The following is a 16,867-nucleotide window of genomic DNA, read 5'->3' as shown; positions in this document are numbered from 1 at the left end:
GAATAAATATGGATAAAATTATATAAAAATTATAATAATTTTAATATTTTTAAATTTTACAGTAATATTTTAGTTAAATATTGTTATAACTTAACAATTATTTTAATATTTTATGAAACTTTTGCATTATTTTGAAACAAAACACAAAACTTTTTATTTTTTTTTACCACTGACTTAACCAGTTCAAAATTTATGTTATTTCAATGAAACTTGTTATAAAATAAAACAAATTTTAACTTTTTCAAATAGTATTGAAATATTTCTACTGTTTTTGGCAAAAACTATTTTAAAATCTTAAAAATTTACCCACTTTTTCTATAAAAAATCTTTTGCAAAAATAATTTCGTGTGTAACTTAAATCTCTAGAAATATAACTATGAAGAACTGGTATAACAGTTTAAAGGACTTACAAAGGATTTTATTAACCCTTTGTGAAACTAAATAGTTTTTATTTATTATAAATATATAAAGCTATTACAATTATAAAGTATTATATTTTATTGATATTTAAACTCAATTTTATTTAAAAATTTTACTTTTTTAATTAATTTTATAGAAAATTTGTAGTTATTAATAATAACAGTTTTTAAAGGGATAAAAAACTGTTATACACACAGTGTTGTATTGTGAAGCATGCGCAGTTTTAAATTTTGAGTTTTATTTGACACTTGTTGATATGTTTTTGAAACACATATGATTAAATTTGTACATACTGAACGATTTAAAAACTTCATACATAATGAAATGTTTAACTTTTTTTTTTCTACAGAAATTTGAAATTTTTAACACCAAAAACCCGTTTATAAATTATCAACTTCTATAGTTTCCAGATGGATATCTGTACTTTGACTGATAATTTTAATTTTTTTCAACCCTAACGCCTTTAGTTTTCATAAGAAATTATTTTGTGGAAACAAACTCTAGTTCCATAAGAGTGAAAATCCCGACTTTTAAAAAAAGTAGAAACCCAGATACCAAAGCACATTTTTCCATCACATCATGCTACAGTTATCGTGTAATAAAGATTTAAAAAAACTTTTTTTGGCCGCGTCTTTATAATATTCTGAAACCTGTTTCGTATTCAGCCCAACTCAATACTTTAGAAAAACATATTTTAGGTTCTAGAATAAAAATTAGTTGTTAGCCTGTTTCTTTACATTGTGCCTATACTTTCAAGTTATTTTTCTAAGTGTAAAAATTATAATTGCGCAGGTGTGAAAATTTCAGTGTTGCTAACTATAATCTGTGGCATTTGAATGAATGTAGCAAATATCCAACATTGTATATGGAGCAATCTTTTTATTTATTTTTAATTAAAAATGTTTTTGAATAACACAGGCCAAAAAAATGATAAAATGTCGAAACCCAGAGACTAAAGTATCTTAATCGTAAATAAATCAGTTTTAAATTTTGACACGATATCGGGATTAACTTTTTCCGTTTAGTAAAGGTAAGACTAAAAAGTGTTTCTATTAAACTTCCGCCAAAAGAAAAAAATAAAATTTTCACAAGCTAAATTAGACCAAAAACCGCTAAATTAACAGCATTGAAAACAAAGTTATGCCAAAATACAAACATTGCGTTAACTTAAATAGAAAATTCCATTTTTTGAAGAAAGAAAAAGAATTTTATGGAAATAATATCTTGAATTTGACAGTCTCCCTGTATTTCCCCTCTTATGTTATCGACTTGAAGTTATTTGCCGTTAATAAGCTAATACGTCACGGAACGTACCGTAAAAACTAACTAGACATTTATTTTGAAATCCATGTATGTATGCACATGCATACGTTATATTTTTGTTTATCAAATTATAATCTTCTGCATTTCAGCTAACGATATTTAAGAACTCGAAAACAAACAGTCTTCAAATATTTTGCAAATGTGTCTGTCAGATTGATTTGACAAAGCGTTCAATACATACAAACAAAAATTATCAAAATATTAAACAAAAATACCTAACTAAATGAAAAAATTTGGCAAATGTGTAGATAAAAACAATTTATATTAAAAAAAAATAACTTTTAACGTTATTAAATAATAATAAAACAGCAATAATTCATTTATTTTTATCTGTAAAATATTTTTGTGTAACTATTAAGTAACAATCAAATAAAAAAATGGGTAATAAATCCTCAAGCAATATCTCAACTTATCCCCAACATGACGATCCGGCCTATAGAAAATGTCAAGAATTAAAGGTATGTAATCTTTTATTAAAGTGAAATTATGAATTATGTATCCTTGTCCATTTTTTAGATGGAACGTTGGATACAAATGCACTATCAAATTAAGGAACGTGAACAGGCCACTGAAATCGCCCGTAATAGAGAATTTTTCTATTGGTTAAGTGGTTTCTATATAACTTCCCTGCTGGGTTGTTTTTCATTTTATCAACGCACTCGAAGACCGGTTACATTACTGCCCATGGTACCTTTGTCATTTGTTATGGGCTATTACGGTGATTTAGCTTATGGCAGTAAGATACATCGTATTAAAGGTAAGAGGGAGGGGGGGGAAAAGTGCATTTGTTTTGTTGTTTTTTCTTGGCACTGTAACAATTTATAGATTTTTTTATGGTTCACCAAAAAGTTACTATGATTTTAAGTTGAAGGTCGTTGTATTTTTGGTAGATTTTATAAAATTTCTGTAATCTTACTTAACAACTAACTGCATTTGTCTTTGTTGTAAAAAATAACAATGCATATTTGTAAGTATGTATACCAACATAAGTCATGTAAATATGTTGCATCTTAAATTGACTGCGAATGTTGCATTATCGATTAATCTGTTAAGTCAAAGACATATTTTACGAAGACTATTTTTTACTGCTGGCTTCATAAGTAAATTAGTCTTTTTGATGATTAGTTATTTAAAAACATAACCAAAGGGTTTTACTTAAAAGAAATTAAAGAATTTTATTAAATGTCGTCTAGTCTATGGTGTAGTCTATGGTGTAGTCTATAGTCTAGTCTATAGTCTAGTCTATAGTCTAGTCTATAGTCTAGTCTATAGTCTAGTCTATTGTCTAGTCTATAGTCTAGTCTATAGTCTAGTCTATAGTCTAGTCTATAGTCTAGTCTATAGTCTAGTCTATAGTCTAGTCTATAGTCTAGTCTATAATCTAGTCTATAGTCTAGTCTATAGTCTAGTCTATAGTCTAGTCTATAGTCTAGTCTATAATCTGTCTAGTCTAGTCTATAGTCTAGTCTATAGTCTAGTCTATAGTCTAGTCTATAGTCTAGTCTATAGTCTAGTCTATAGTCTAGTCTATAGTCTAGTCTATAGTCTAGTCTATAGTCTAGTCTATAGTCTAGTCTATAGTCTAGTCTATAGTCTAGTCTATAGTCTAGTCTATAGTCTAGTCTATAGTCTAGTCTATAGTCTAGTCTATAGTCTAGTCTAAGTCTAGTCTATAAGTCTAGTCTATAGTCTAGTCTATAGTCTAGTCTATAGTCTAGTCTATAGTCTAGTCTAGTCTAGTCTATAGTCTAGTCTATAGTCTAGTCTATAGTCTAGTCTATAGTCTAGTCTATAGTCTAGTCTATAGTCTAGTCTATAGTCTATTCTATAGTCTAGTCTATAGTCTAGTCTATAGTCTAGTCTATAGTCTAGTCTATAGTCTAGTCTATAGTCTAGTCTATAGTCTAGTCTATAGTCTAGTCTATAGTCTAGTCTATAGTCTAAAGTCTAGTCTATAGTCTAGTCTATAGCCTAGTCTATAGTCTAGTCTATAGTCTAGTGTACAGTCTAGTCTATAGTCTAGTCTATAGTCTAGTCTAAAGTCTAGTCTATAGTCTAGTCTAAAGTCTAGTTTATAGTATAGTCTATAGTCTAGTCTATAGTCTAGTCTATAGTCTAGTCTATAGTCTAGTCTATAGTCTAGTCTATAGTCTAGTCTAGTCTAGTCTATAGTCTAGTCTATAGTCTAGTCTATAGTCTAGTCTATAGTCTAGTCTATAGTCTAGTCTATAGTCTAGTCTATAGTCTAGTCTATAGTCTAGTCTATAGTCTAGTCTATAGTCTAGTCTATAGTCTAGTCTATAGTCTAGTCTATAGTCTAGTCTATAGTCTAGTCTATAGTCTAGTCTATAGTCTAGTCTATAGTCTAGTCTATAGTCTAGCCTATAGTCTAATCTATAGTCTAGTCTATAATCTAGCCTACAGTCTAATCTATAATCTAGTTTATACTCTAGTATATAATCTAGTCTAAAGCAAAAATATCATGGAAAAATCTTTAATCTTTTGGAATTTTCCTCATTGCACCGTTATTTTTGTTCCGATTTTGGTGATTTTAAATAGAAAACTTCTCAAAAGTATGTCTGGTATTATACACGATTTGTATAATTGTGAGACCTTAAAATATTGATTTCAACAAACATACGGACTGATAGACATTGCTAAATGGACTTCGCTACTTACAAGGACTCTAGGTAGCGAATATTTTTCATCTTCAACAAAATATATTGGAGAATTCAGAATACAATTAGTCTTATGCGAATTCAATCAATCATATTTATGGAATATTCTACTAACCACTTGTATATATAATAAATCTTAAATTGTAAAAGACTTTTTTCAAAATTTTATTTGCCTAACTCTAAATTTACTAATATTTATAAATAAACATGTTGTTTCATTATTTTAATTAACATATTATTTTTCAGATTTGACTGTTACCAAAATTATAACCGATTTGGGTTTACTAGGCCCATTTTTGGGTGTACCACCGCCCCCAAAATGAATCTGATCTTTAAACTTATTATTTGAGTTTTGTTTAAAAAAACAGAATATTGTGCAGCTTTAAATAACATAAGTGAACAATTGAAATAATTGTTTCAAATAAATATACTTTTTTACAAATAAAATTTTAATAAAAAGTGGGTTTATTTTTATATGTTTTTTAATATAAAAAAATATGTTTTTTTTTCACACAAATTATGTTGGATATTTTAATTTTTAATTTATAATTCTAGCTGAAGCCAATATGATAATGGAACATGAACCAGAACTATTGCATTGGCCTGGTGGTCTACCCACAGTGGCCACGATTGATGAGGCACGTGTCGAGGCTGAAATGGAAAAGAAAATGCATCCCCACCACTCATAGACTCTAACAAATGATGAAGATTCAAACAGCTTAATAATTCCCTATGATGCTCAAGTTATACTATTTTTAATTAATAATTAATGGTATTCACTAAAATTTAAAAAATAATACAACAGCAACAACACGTATATAATACATTAGTTATATTTAGGACAATATTAATATTTCTTAGAAAAGAAAAATTTCCCATATTCATTAATAAGAACCAAAATAATAATTTTAATGCCATTATGAAAATTAGTGTGTGTGTAAGAAAAGTTTCAATCTAAAAGAAAACGTAGAATATTTATTAAAAATTTTTATTTCTTATTCCTCTTGTGGCCATTTATACTTGAATAATATTTATATTTATAGTAATTTATTAATAAATTCCTTAACTTATTTAAATTGTATACACTTTTCACAAAACGCCCTTCTAATACTAAAATTTTTCACTACTCTTTGTGTGAGTTAATATGATCCATGAATAAAATAAAGTAAAAAAAGCCTTGAAACAATTGTTTTTATTAAAAAAGTCTAGATCGTTAGTCTTAAGGGATAATTTTTTCATCAGGTAAAGAATTTTTGTAAAAAGGGAAGATTTATCGAAAATGTTTTATTAAAAGATGAAATTTTAAAAAGAATAGAGAAATTAACCAAAATGTGGACAAAAAATAGCGAAGTTATCGGACATTTTTTAAAAATATAGAATTTATCGAAAAAATTCTATAAAAAAGAGAAGTTAATTAACATTATCCTTAAAAATAAAAGGATTTATCGATAACTTGAGAGAATTTGTAGTAAATTTAGTTTGAAAAGAGAAAAATTATGAAAAATGTTTTATAAAAAGAAAATTATCTTAAAGAACAGAAAAGTTACACCAAATTTTTTTTTGCTTAAAAACTAAAATATCGAACAATTCCTAAAAATAGAGAATTTATCGAAAACACTATAGAAAAGAAAAATTAATCAACGTTATCATTAAAAATAAAATACTTTATCGATAACGTGGAAAAATAGAGAGAATTTGTAGAAAATTTTGTTTAAAAGAAGAGAAATGATGAACAATTCTTAATAAAAAGAAAATATCGAAAATTTCTTAAAAGAACAGAAAAGTTATATCAAATTTCGCTCAAAAACCGAAGATATCGAACTTTTTCTGAAAAGAAAGAAGTTATCGAAAATGTTTTTTAAAAAATAGAAATTAATCAACAATCGTTAAAAAAGAAATTAAAATCTTTAATAAAAATTTATTGAAAATTTAGCTTATAAAGAGAAATGATCAAAAATGTATAAAAATACCAAACTTATCGATAACTTTCTATAATAAAAGGATTTAAGGAAAACATTTTAAAAAATAAAATGTATTTTTTTAAAAATAAGGGAATATTTTGTTATCGAAAATATTCTTAAAATATCGAAAAATATTATTCATTCATAATTTAAAAAAATGTTTTGAATTGTTTTTTATAAAGAGAGAAATTATTGAACATTATTAGGAGAGAATTATTTGTTTAAAATTTTCTTTAAGAGGACAAATGTTATAAAAAAATATAATTTATGAGAGAGTTCTCAAAACATTTATTTTAATCGAAAAAAAATTATAGACAATATTAAATAAAGGAAAAAATCAAGAGAGAATCTAGAAAAATATGAAAATTAATACAAAATTTAAAAAAAAAGAAAATTAAAAAAAAACAAAATAATTTATTGTCAAGAGAATTTATTGAGACATTTCTAAAAGAGAATTTTTCAAAAATGTTCTTTAAAAAATAGCTGTTATAAAAAATCCTCTATAAAAGTGCATTTATCTAAAGTTTTCTATATAAACAAAGAATTTAAAGAAAATAGTGAAATTTGTTTAAAATTTAAGTCAAAATTCCTTATAAATATAGAAATATTTAAAAACTCTCATAATAATCGTAACACTGTACTAAAACCCACTAACAAACACTAATATTTTGGCAACACTCCGCTACTAACAATACAGTTGGCATCTCCGTTCACATTTTTTGACATTTTCCCAATTCTTACATCACACATTTTCACACACCAACACACATTCGTAGCACACACTCTCGCATGCGTATGTGGACGAATGACAAAACAAAATGAAATTTGACAAAATTCTTCATCGGTTTTCTTCACATCTCTTCTTAATTTGTGGGACATAATTGCCTTCTTTCTCTTTGCATACGTTTCGTGCGTTGATAAATTTTTTCCAACTTGTCGTCGGCACCGTTTTTTATTATTATTTTTTCAATAAAAATTTCATAAGAAAATTTATTGCAAAACAAATATTGCATTTAAACAATTTGTTTAGTGTAAAAAGCGTGTATTAAAAAAGTTATAGTGCATAAATAATACAAATTGCAAAAAAAAAAAATACCACACACACTTTCTCAAGTTGAGTGAAAAATTTTAGGAAAAAAACAAGAAGAAAAAAAGGCTGGCAAAAAAGGCAATCAAATTAGTAAGAACAAAACAAACGCCAGAAAAAAGTGAAAAGTCTTTTTTAGCGAGCGGGCCAAATAATTATCATCATCACACTGCTCTACACATTCATTCAGTAATAACAAGGAAAAATAACAATTTGTTGCAAAAAAAAAAAAAATTGAAGAAAAGTAATTTACAACAGTTAAGAAAATTGTGTCCTACAAATTAAAACTGCTGCTGGCTTGCTGAAAACATTGTAATAATATCTGTGCTGAAACTTCCGGGTTAAAATTATTGCAAAAAAGCCAATAAAAAGTTATAAACTGCTTGGAAAAAGAGAAATATAAACAAGCAACATAAAGCAATTAACTGTGTGTGTCTGTTTTTTTACAAAATAAATCCAGTTTTGGGCAACACAACTTCTCAACAATTCGCCAGCAAATAGCAAGCAACATCAACATTACCAACATCAACAACATTGTCATTGTTGTCAACGATATTCATTGCTCACCACCACTGCTGTTGTTGAAAACACCGTCGTCGTCGTAGTTGCTGTTGTTACTCCCCATAGAAGATTGGCAGGCAACAATTAAAAATGGCCGCAGTTAATGATTGCTTCAGTATTGGATCCACAGTAATGTGCACGACCTGCTTCAATGAGGAATTTGAAGGAGAAGTGCTAGCATTTGATCACAACACAAAAATGCTTATTTTAAGTATCCTTTTTACAAAAACAAAAACCTATATTAATTTATATAGAGTAAACAAACATATGGGTTGGAAGTTGTGGAATATCTTGGATTATAGCCAGTTATTGCCCCCAAAACTGTTGGTGGTTCCTCTGTAATAATGTAAAGATACTGCTTTTGGTAACCCTGCAGTTTAACAAGAGAAAGTTGATTTATTTTTTTTTTTGCAATTTTTATATTTGTATTTCTTTTTTGTCTCTATTATTATTGTTGTTGTTGTTTTTTTTTTTGCAAAGACAATTGTAAAATGTCAATTCTAAACAAATTTTCTAGAATTCTATCTTTTGTTTCGAAATTTCGTACCTGAAGACAAAATTTAAGATTTAGGTCTTATCACTTTTAAGTTTTTTTTTTATAGATGTTTTTATATAAATCTACAAATTCAGATCAATCTGTGAGTTATACAATGTGACCAAATAAAATTATCACAAGATCTTTCAATGCTCACAATCAAATGTAAAATAAATAATAGACTATTTCACATTACTAAATAGTTGAAACTATAAATGATCTTCAACATGAATACTATGTATGTATTCGAAAAAAAACTTTCGTCAGTTTAAAACTTCTTTAAACATTCTATAATTAGTCTATATTCAAAAAGATTTTAAGTTATGAATTGTTACTTCCGGATTATGAGGAAAAAGTGCTACCAAAATATTTTTTTTTGCTAATGACTGAACGCATCTTCATCAGTCATACTTGTCCAAAATTTAGCAAAAGTATGAACTGAAGTGTTTCTGTACGATAGAACTCTCGACAACATTGAAGCTTTTATAGCAGCTTACATTAGGCTCTATGAAGATCCTTTAAATTGATTGACCTAAATCACCTAAAGTAACAAAATAAAAGTTGCCCTATAGACCAAGGTAATTTTGTTTGAAGGGTATAGCAGCTCTAAAACCGAATCTTGCCTTAGAATTTCTACATCTGATTTTCTTTTATTTAAAAAGTCTGTTATCTCTTCAAATTACTTGAGATTTGTATCTAACCCAAAGAGGAGAGAGGGGGGAAGCGGGAGAGGGAAGAGCACGGACGGACGGACGGACGGACGGACGGACGGACGGACGGACGGACGGACGGACGGACGCACGCACGCACGGACGGACGACGGACGGACGGACGGACGGACGGACGGACGACGGACGGACGGACGGACGGACGGACGACGGACGGACGGACGGACGGACGGACGGACGGACGGACGGACGGACGGACGGACGGACGGACGGACGGACGGACGGACGGACGGACGGACGGACGGACGGACGGACGGACGGACGGACGGACGGACGGACGGACGGACGGACGGACGGACGGACGGACGGACGGACGGACGGACGGACGGACTGACGGACGGACGGACGGACGGACGGACTGACGGACGGACGGACGGACGGACGGACGGACGGACGGACGGACGGACGGACGGACGGACGGACGGACGGACGACGGACGGACGGACGGACGGACGGACGGACGGACGGACGGACGGACTGACGTACGGACGGACGGACGGACGGACGGACGGACGGACGGACGGACGGACTGACGGACGGACGGACGACGGACTGACGGACGGACGGACGGACGGACGGACTACGGACTGACGGACGGACTTACGTACGGACTTACGGACTGACGTACGTACTGACTACGTATCGGACTTACTACTACTTACTTACTTACTTACTCATAACATACTTACTAGACAACATTTTATACCCCTAATTTCAGTAAACATATCTACTGAGTTCTTTATATTTTTAATTTAAAAAAACCGTATTTCAAACATTTTAAAACCTTGGTATCTTTCCTTAACCTCAATATTTAACTATAATAGAATGTCGTTCAAAGAATGCTGAAAATTTAAATGATGTTCATGTCTTGAATCTATCTCTATGCAGCAATGTTCAAGTGGTCAAGGAGTGTAATGGTAACTATGTTGATGATCCCCAGAAATTGAATTTGGAACAAGTAAGTAAAACAAACAACAACAGCAAATATATAAGTGACCTAAAATAGTATAATATACTAAAATTATTATTTTTTTTAAGTTATAAATATGTGCTTAATAATAGTATTTTCTTTGTTTTTTTTTTTAGTTGAAATTACGACTACGCAAAACAGTGCAACATCGACAAACGTATCTCAAGTCGAAAAATGCTGATGTTAGCCCAGAGGCACAAGAATTATACAGAGTGATTGCTAAGCAATTTAAGGTTTGTTTTGAATGTTAAACTATGTACACATAAGGCAGAGAATATAGGTTTAAATATTAAAGTTTTCCTTGAGATTTTCTAAAAAATGTACGAATATTATAAAATTATTGCTTTTATTTATTTGAGTCCAACAACTCCTTATATGTTCAAAATTAAAATTTTTTAACGGTTAAATATCATTCTTTTCAATCCTTATGTGTGCTTTAATATTTAAATTTAAGTTTATAATAATAGTTATTGATATTTTGTTTTCGAATTCCAGCATAATGAAGTCTCTTGGCAAGGTTTAAATATACAAATATTTAATGAAGTCACCATAACACCACCATATAGGGCGGAAAACGTTGTCTCAACATCAAATAATAAAAGTTTATGCAACTATATTAAGAAAATGGTAAAAACTAGATGTGATGATGATTTATAAATAAAGAATTTTTCTATATAAATATAAGAATTGATTTTATTTAACATACTTTTGTCCATTCATTACATTACTATTATATTTTTTCATTTTTATTATTTTGTTTATTTTATTTCTTTCTTCTGTTTTTTTTTTTAGATTGAAAATTTTATTATTAACAGAGCATCATCGCAAGATAGTAATGTTGTTGCTGTTATGGGTAGTAGTACTTCGTCAGCTTCATCACCAACATCTGCATCATTGTCATCAAGTAATGCGGCAGCCGGTTCACCAGTGCCTGCTAATTCATAATAATTTAAAAAATAAAAAAGTTTTAAAAAACAAGAAACAAAAAACACCAAGAACAACAACAATAAAACAAAACAAAGTAAAAATATACAAAAAAAGAAAACAAAAACTACAAACTCCAAATATTTTTCATTAACATCGATGGAGCACAAGAGTTATGTAAATAAAGTTGGTTACTTCAGTAAATTAAATTTTTTAGTACACTAAAAGTGACATCTATGTGTCAATTTATGCTATCACATACAAAAATGCAACTCTGTGTAAAAGTTTGCTTGTTATCATTACTTAGTGAATATACAAAGAAAGCAGAAACCTGTGCCGATTCGGCTCAAAGCCAAGTCGCCGATAAATCCCGATTTTAAAATATTTGTTCCAAAATTTTTTGTTGTAGGCTGACAGCTGAGTTGAAGCCGCCGCTGAAGTTTTTGTGTCTGCTGCCGCCGTTGTTAATGTTTGTCGGCGCAGGTCTCTCAATGAAAGCCGCTTTTATTTTTTTGGGAAAATTTGTTAAAATTAATAATTTTAAAAGAAAATAACTTATAACAGACATGGAAGAAGTTCAGCGACACAGTGTTCATACATTAATATTTCGTTCCTTGAAAAGAACCCATGATATGTTCGTTTCAAATCAGGGAGCTTTACCAGAAATTGATGAAAAATTGTAAGTGTATCCATGCTTTTCCTTAAAGGATCATTAATTACAATTAGTTTTTATTGTATTTGCTAGAGAAAAGATTAGAAAATCCATTAAGGCACGTGATAGTTATGGTTTGGTATTCGATCGTGCTGCCCAAGCTGCAGAGGCAAAGAAATATGCTAATGGTAATGCTGGTACAGGTATGGCTGCTTTGGAGGGCCCCGAGAAACCTTTAGCCATTACAGACGGTTCTTTAGGAGCGGGTCTCAACAAAGACAATCTATCTTTAATTGCTGCCAACAACAAAAACGGTGATATACCCATGAGCAATGCATTAGTTTCTGCCCCTGGCATGCGTTCGGCCACGGGTGGCAGCAATGTTCAGTTAATACCGAAAAAAGCTCCCACAATTCCCAAACCTTCTTGGCATGCTCCTTGGAAGTTATCACGTGTTATTTCGGGCCATTTAGGTTGGGTGCGTTGCATAGCTGTAGAACCGGGCAATGAATGGTTCGCCACTGGTGCTGGAGACCGTGTTATAAAAATTTGGGATTTGGCTAGTGGTAAATTGAAGCTTTCCCTCACCGGTCATGTAAGTACTGTGCGTGGTTTGGCCGTCAGTGCCAAACATCCGTATCTATTCAGTTGTGGTGAAGATCGTCAGGTGAAATGTTGGGATTTGGAATACAACAAAGTAATTCGGCACTATCATGGCCATTTATCAGCTGTCTATTCCCTGGCGCTACATCCCACTATAGATGTTCTAGCCACTTCAGGACGTGATTCTACAGCTCGCATTTGGGATATGCGCACAAAGGCCAATATACACACCTTAACGGGGCACACAAATACTGTGGCTAGTGTGGTGGCTCAAGCCGCCAATCCTCAAATCATTACCGGTTCCCACGATTCCACAGTACGTTTATGGGATTTGGCAGCCGGCAAAAGTGTATGCACTCTGACCAACCACAAAAAATCTGTACGTAGCATAGTTTTACATCCCACACTCTACATGTTCGCCTCCGCCTCCCCAGACAACATTAAACAATGGCGCTGTCCCGAGGGTAACTTTGTGCAAAACATTTCTGGCCACAGCGCAATTGTCAATTGTATGGCGGTAAATCAGGATGGTGTTTTAGTTTCGGGTGGTGACAATGGCACCATGTTCTTCTGGGACTGGCGTACTGGTTATAATTTCCAACGTTTCCAAGCTCCCGTCCAGCCTGGTTCTATGGACAGTGAGGCTGGCATATTTGCTATGTGTTTCGATCAATCGGGTTCGCGTCTTATTACTGCTGAAGCCGATAAGACCATTAAAATCTATAAGGAAGATGATGAAGCCACAGAAGAAACACATCCCGTTAATTGGAGGCCAGAGATTTTGAAAAGACGCAAATTTTAAGTTAAGTGTGTTAGGAAATTTGTATTTAGTTTTAATTAATAATAAAGTATGTTCAAATATATTTTTTTATAAATGTATTACAAGTTTAAAATTGAAAATATTATTTGCGGCGGGTAAAGGGACTTTCTTACTTTGGACTTCTGAGACGGGATATGCATTAGAATTATTCAATATTTTCTGAGCTGGGTTTAAAATTTTGAAAAAAAACAATCGAAAAAATTAATTCTCGATTCGAAAGAACCTAAATTGCAAGTTTATATATAATTTAGTTTATATATAATGGGGTCTTTCAATTTTTTGCTATCTTGGAGAATTTATAAAAATAGAATAATTTTGTTCATGACTTGCAAAGCAACAATTCTGGTGAGCAGCTTATACACTCAAACCTCGTTTTATGCGATTAATTCGTTTCGCAAAAAAGCGCATAATTCGAATTCGCACAAAACGATACACTAGATCCATACAAAATCCACTAATTGGGTTTTAGATAAAAAGCGCACATTTTCAAATTATTCCCTAAAAGTCAAACAAAATCGCATATAAAAAATTAAAAAAATTTAATTCTTTACTGAAACCATAAAAATAAAGGAAACAGACAACAAAATAATACCAATTCCAAATAATAAAGAAAATATACAACATTTCTTAAAAATAAAACTTAATATTTCTTCATGTACAAAGGATTTGAACAATACTTTATATATCCGAACCGGAATTGGTAAAAAATCAGTAGTTGTACATTGTTTATCACTTTTTTTGAGTGTATGTGGACCAAAATTTTCCTCAAAATCATTTTTGCAAAGAGAAAGAAAAAGAGAAGGAAACCGCACTAAGCAAAGGCGCAGAAAACGAGAGGGGAGTGTATACAGCCGTCAACCGGTAAACGGAGAGGAGGGAGCGAGCAAGAGAGCGAGCGAGAGAGAGAGGAAGGGAGGAAGCGAGCAGACAGCGAGGGAGCGAGCAGGGCCGAGCGGGCCGACGGCGAGCGAGCGAGAGAGCGAGCGACCGAGCGAGGGAGCGAGCGAGGGAGCGAGAGCGAGCGAGCGAGCGAGCGAGCGAGCGAGCGAGCGAGCGAGCGAGAGAGAGAGAAGGGGCGAGCGAGCGAGCGAGCGAGCGAGCGAGCGACCGAGCGAGCGAGCGAGCGAGCGAGCGAGCGAGCGAGCGAGCGAGCGAGCGAGCGAGCGAGAGCGAGCGAGCGAGCGAGCGAGCGAGCGAGCGAGCGAGCGAGCGAGCGAGCGAGCGAGGGAGCGAGCGAGCGAGCGAGCGAGCGAGCGAGCGAGCGAGCGAGCGAGCGAGCGAGCGAGCGAGCGAGCGAGCGAGCGAGCGAGCGAGCGAGCGAGCGAGGGAGCGAGGGAGCGAGGGAGCGAGGGAGCGAGCGAGCAGCGAGGAGCGAGGGAGCGAGCGAGCGAGCGAGCGAGCGAGCGAGCGAGCGAGCGAGCGAGCGAGCGAGCGAGCGAGCGAGCGAGCGAGCGAGCGAGCGAGCGAGCGAGCGAGCGAGCGAGCGAGCGAGCGAGCGAGCGAGCGAGGGAGCGAGGGAGCGAGGGAGCGAGCGAGCGAGCGAGCGAGCGAGCGAGCGAGCGAGCGAGCGAGCGAGCGAGCGAGCGAGCGAGCGAGCGAGCGAGCGAGCGAGCGAGCGAGAGCGAGCGAGCGAGCGAGCGAGAGCGAGCGAGCGAGAGCGAGCGAGCCAGCGAGCGAGAGCGAGCGAGCGAGCGAGAGAGAGCGAGCGAGCGAGCGAGCGAGCGAGCGAGCGAGCGAGAGAGCGAGCGAGCGAGCAGCGAGCGAGCGAGCGAGCGAGCAGCGAGAGCGAGCGAGCGAGCGAGCGAGCGAGCGAGCGAGCGAGCGAGCGGGCGAGCGAGCGAGAGAGCGAGCGAGCGAGCGAGGAGCGAGCGAGCTAGCGAGAGCGAGCGAGCTAGCGAGCGAGCGAGCGAGCTAGCGCGAGAGATCGAGCGAGCGAGCGAACGAGCGAACGAGCAACTAGCGAACGAGCTAACGAGGATCATCGATCTATCTAGCTATCTATATCTATCCATCTATCTATTATTATCTATCTATCTATCTATCTATCTATCTATCTATCTATCTCATCATCTATATCTATCTATCTATGTAGAAATAAATTAGAGATTTTGCATCAAATTGAAGATAATTATCGGATCATACAGAAGATAGAATTGCATCAAATAAAACCGCAGCAAGAAATGGGAAATCTGATTTTGTTGGTCATTAACAGTGTGGACTGGGCTTTTTCAAATTACGATAGAACTAAAAACGCATCGAGTTCAGCTACTGCTGGTACCTCACAAATTGCCTCAAAATCAAAAAGTACTATTTTGTTATTTTTTTATATATTTTTTAGGTTAAATTTTGTTATTTCTTTTTCTTTTTTGCTGGAGACGCATATCTTAACTACAGTTGACAGAGTTTGAATTTATTTTTGTTTTCTTTTTGCATTTTTTCATATTTATAATATATATTTTTTTTCTTTTTTTAATAATAACATAAATAACAAACGCTAGTTTTTATCTTTTGTTGAAAGTGTTCCTTTTGTTGTTGTTGTTAGAGATGCTATTGTTGTTGTTGTTGTGGTATACTTTTTTTTCTGATTCGTACTGTGTTGAAGATGTAGTTCCTGTTGTTAAAAGAGTTTACTGTTTGGTTGTTATTGTGTATCCTTTTACTGCAGAAACTTATTACTATTTCAACTATATTTTTAGTTCAAATAATCTAACCTTTCTTGTGTTATTGTGTAATGGGTGTTAGGAAAATATGATGATTGTATTGGTTTATAATAAAGTTTTGGATGTTTAAATGATGTGAAAAGGATTTTGTTATATTTAAAAAAAAAGTATTTAAATTTAAAGTAATTTGTTGTGGGTAGTACGACTCAAAAAACTCAACATGTTTTACATGAATTATCAGTGGTTGTGGGGTTTTTTTCTATTGTTTTGTTTTTCATTATCATCAATTATTGAATAATAGTACTTATTTATAAAAATTTAAATGATGTATTATACTTCATTCTTATGAAACGGTTTTTGTTTTATTATTTTTTTAAATTATTATTTTAGTTTAGCAGGCATATTCTGATAATAAATTGTTTGTTTTGTTTCTTTTTCCCATAATGTCCCTTAAAGGTAATGATGACTTATCGGTTGCTTTTTCTTGTTTTCAGTTGGTTGGTTCTTCTGTTAGTTGTTACTTCACTTTGTGTTGCAACATATTAGCTTTCCTTGTGGGTAGTAAGTAGTTCACGCTCTACTCTATTGTTCTCTCCTCTTTCTCTCGCTTAGCATAGTTTTCTCTTACATTTGTGTCTTGATTCCTCCATGATCTTCTCTGGTTAATTTTCTTTTTGAATTGAATTTTAGAATTTTCATATGTGATTGATTTTTTTACGTGAGTGTGTGTTGTGGGGTGTTTTTCTTTTGTTTTAGATAAAATTAATTATAAATTTTAATGGCTTTTTCGGAGAAATTCAATGATGTTCGTTTGCGTGATTTGTTGATGTGATCGAGTCCAAAGAAGGGCGCATTACCATTCCAGGAACGATAGACATTTATATCGATTGGTGTGTTGTCATTAAAATCCGGCGTATTGCCACCGATAACGGCAAATTTATAATT

General features: G+C 33.5%; 3 protein-coding genes across 4 annotated transcripts; all 3 read left to right on the top strand.

Moving 5' to 3' along the window:
* The first annotated feature begins 1,857 nt into the window (after positions 1-1,857).
* Positions 1,858-5,586, top strand: LOC119614828 (plasminogen receptor (KT)-like). 2 transcript variants are annotated; one of them, XM_037970933.1, is made up of 3 exons: positions 1,858-2,201; positions 2,260-2,500; positions 4,977-5,586. In XM_037970933.1, exons 1-3 carry the CDS (start codon positions 2,121-2,123, stop codon positions 5,108-5,110), a joined length of 456 nt encoding a protein of 151 aa, XP_037826861.1. In that variant the 5' UTR covers positions 1,858-2,120; the 3' UTR covers positions 5,111-5,586. The 2 variants fall into 2 exon arrangements, with proteins under 2 accessions (XP_037826861.1, XP_037826862.1); XM_037970934.1 differs by lacking the exon at positions 4,977-5,586 and adding an exon at positions 4,668-4,868 and having other exon boundaries at positions 1,859-2,201.
* A 1,668-nt stretch (positions 5,587-7,254) lies between these two features.
* LOC119614826 (LSM12 homolog A-like) lies at positions 7,255-11,299 on the top strand. Its single transcript, XM_037970931.1, has 5 exons — positions 7,255-8,241; positions 10,118-10,251; positions 10,380-10,496; positions 10,759-10,890; positions 11,056-11,299. The coding sequence occupies exons 1-5, from the start codon at positions 8,121-8,123 to the stop codon at positions 11,206-11,208; spliced, it is 657 nt and encodes a 218-aa protein (XP_037826859.1). The 5' UTR covers positions 7,255-8,120; the 3' UTR covers positions 11,209-11,299.
* Positions 11,300-11,704: 405 nt separating this feature from the next.
* Positions 11,705-13,321, top strand: LOC119614824 (pleiotropic regulator 1-like). Its single transcript, XM_037970930.1, has 2 exons — positions 11,705-11,866; positions 11,933-13,321. Exons 1-2 carry the CDS (start codon positions 11,754-11,756, stop codon positions 13,242-13,244), a joined length of 1,425 nt encoding a protein of 474 aa, XP_037826858.1. The 5' UTR covers positions 11,705-11,753; the 3' UTR covers positions 13,245-13,321.
* Positions 13,322-16,867: the final 3,546 nt, after the last annotated feature.

Source organism: Lucilia sericata, unplaced genomic scaffold (assembly GCF_015586225.1).
Source record: "Lucilia sericata isolate MDLA Ls3-8-SP2 unplaced genomic scaffold, ASM1558622v1 Contig003491F_arrow, whole genome shotgun sequence".
Classification (NCBI taxonomy): Eukaryota; Metazoa; Arthropoda; class Insecta; order Diptera; family Calliphoridae; genus Lucilia; species Lucilia sericata.
The sequence above is the reverse complement of the archived record's forward strand: the minus strand, read 5'-3'. Positions and strand labels throughout refer to the sequence as shown.

What these genes read in the sequence shown, in the direction of transcription:
- LOC119614828 (XM_037970933.1), top strand. Translation starts at nt 2,121, where the DNA reads ATGGGTAATAAATCCTCAAGCAATATCTCAACTTATCCCCAACATGAC. An exon ending in GAAAATGTCAAGAATTAAAG is followed by an intron (nt 2,202 to 2,259) that starts GTATGTAATCTT and finishes TCCATTTTTTAG; the next exon opens with ATGGAACGTTGGATACAAAT. An exon ending in TAAGATACATCGTATTAAAG is followed by an intron (nt 2,501 to 4,976) that starts GTAAGAGGGAGG and finishes TTATAATTCTAG; the next exon opens with CTGAAGCCAATATGATAATG.
- LOC119614826 (XM_037970931.1), top strand. Translation starts at nt 8,121, where the DNA reads ATGGCCGCAGTTAATGATTGCTTCAGTATTGGATCCACAGTAATGTGC. An exon ending in TGATTGCTAAGCAATTTAAG is followed by an intron (nt 10,497 to 10,758) that starts GTTTGTTTTGAA and finishes TTCGAATTCCAG; the next exon opens with CATAATGAAGTCTCTTGGCA. An exon ending in GCAACTATATTAAGAAAATG is followed by an intron (nt 10,891 to 11,055) that starts GTAAAAACTAGA and finishes TTTTTTTTTTAG; the next exon opens with ATTGAAAATTTTATTATTAA.
- LOC119614824 (XM_037970930.1), top strand. Translation starts at nt 11,754, where the DNA reads ATGGAAGAAGTTCAGCGACACAGTGTTCATACATTAATATTTCGTTCC. An exon ending in CCAGAAATTGATGAAAAATT is followed by an intron (nt 11,867 to 11,932) that starts GTAAGTGTATCC and finishes TGTATTTGCTAG; the next exon opens with AGAAAAGATTAGAAAATCCA.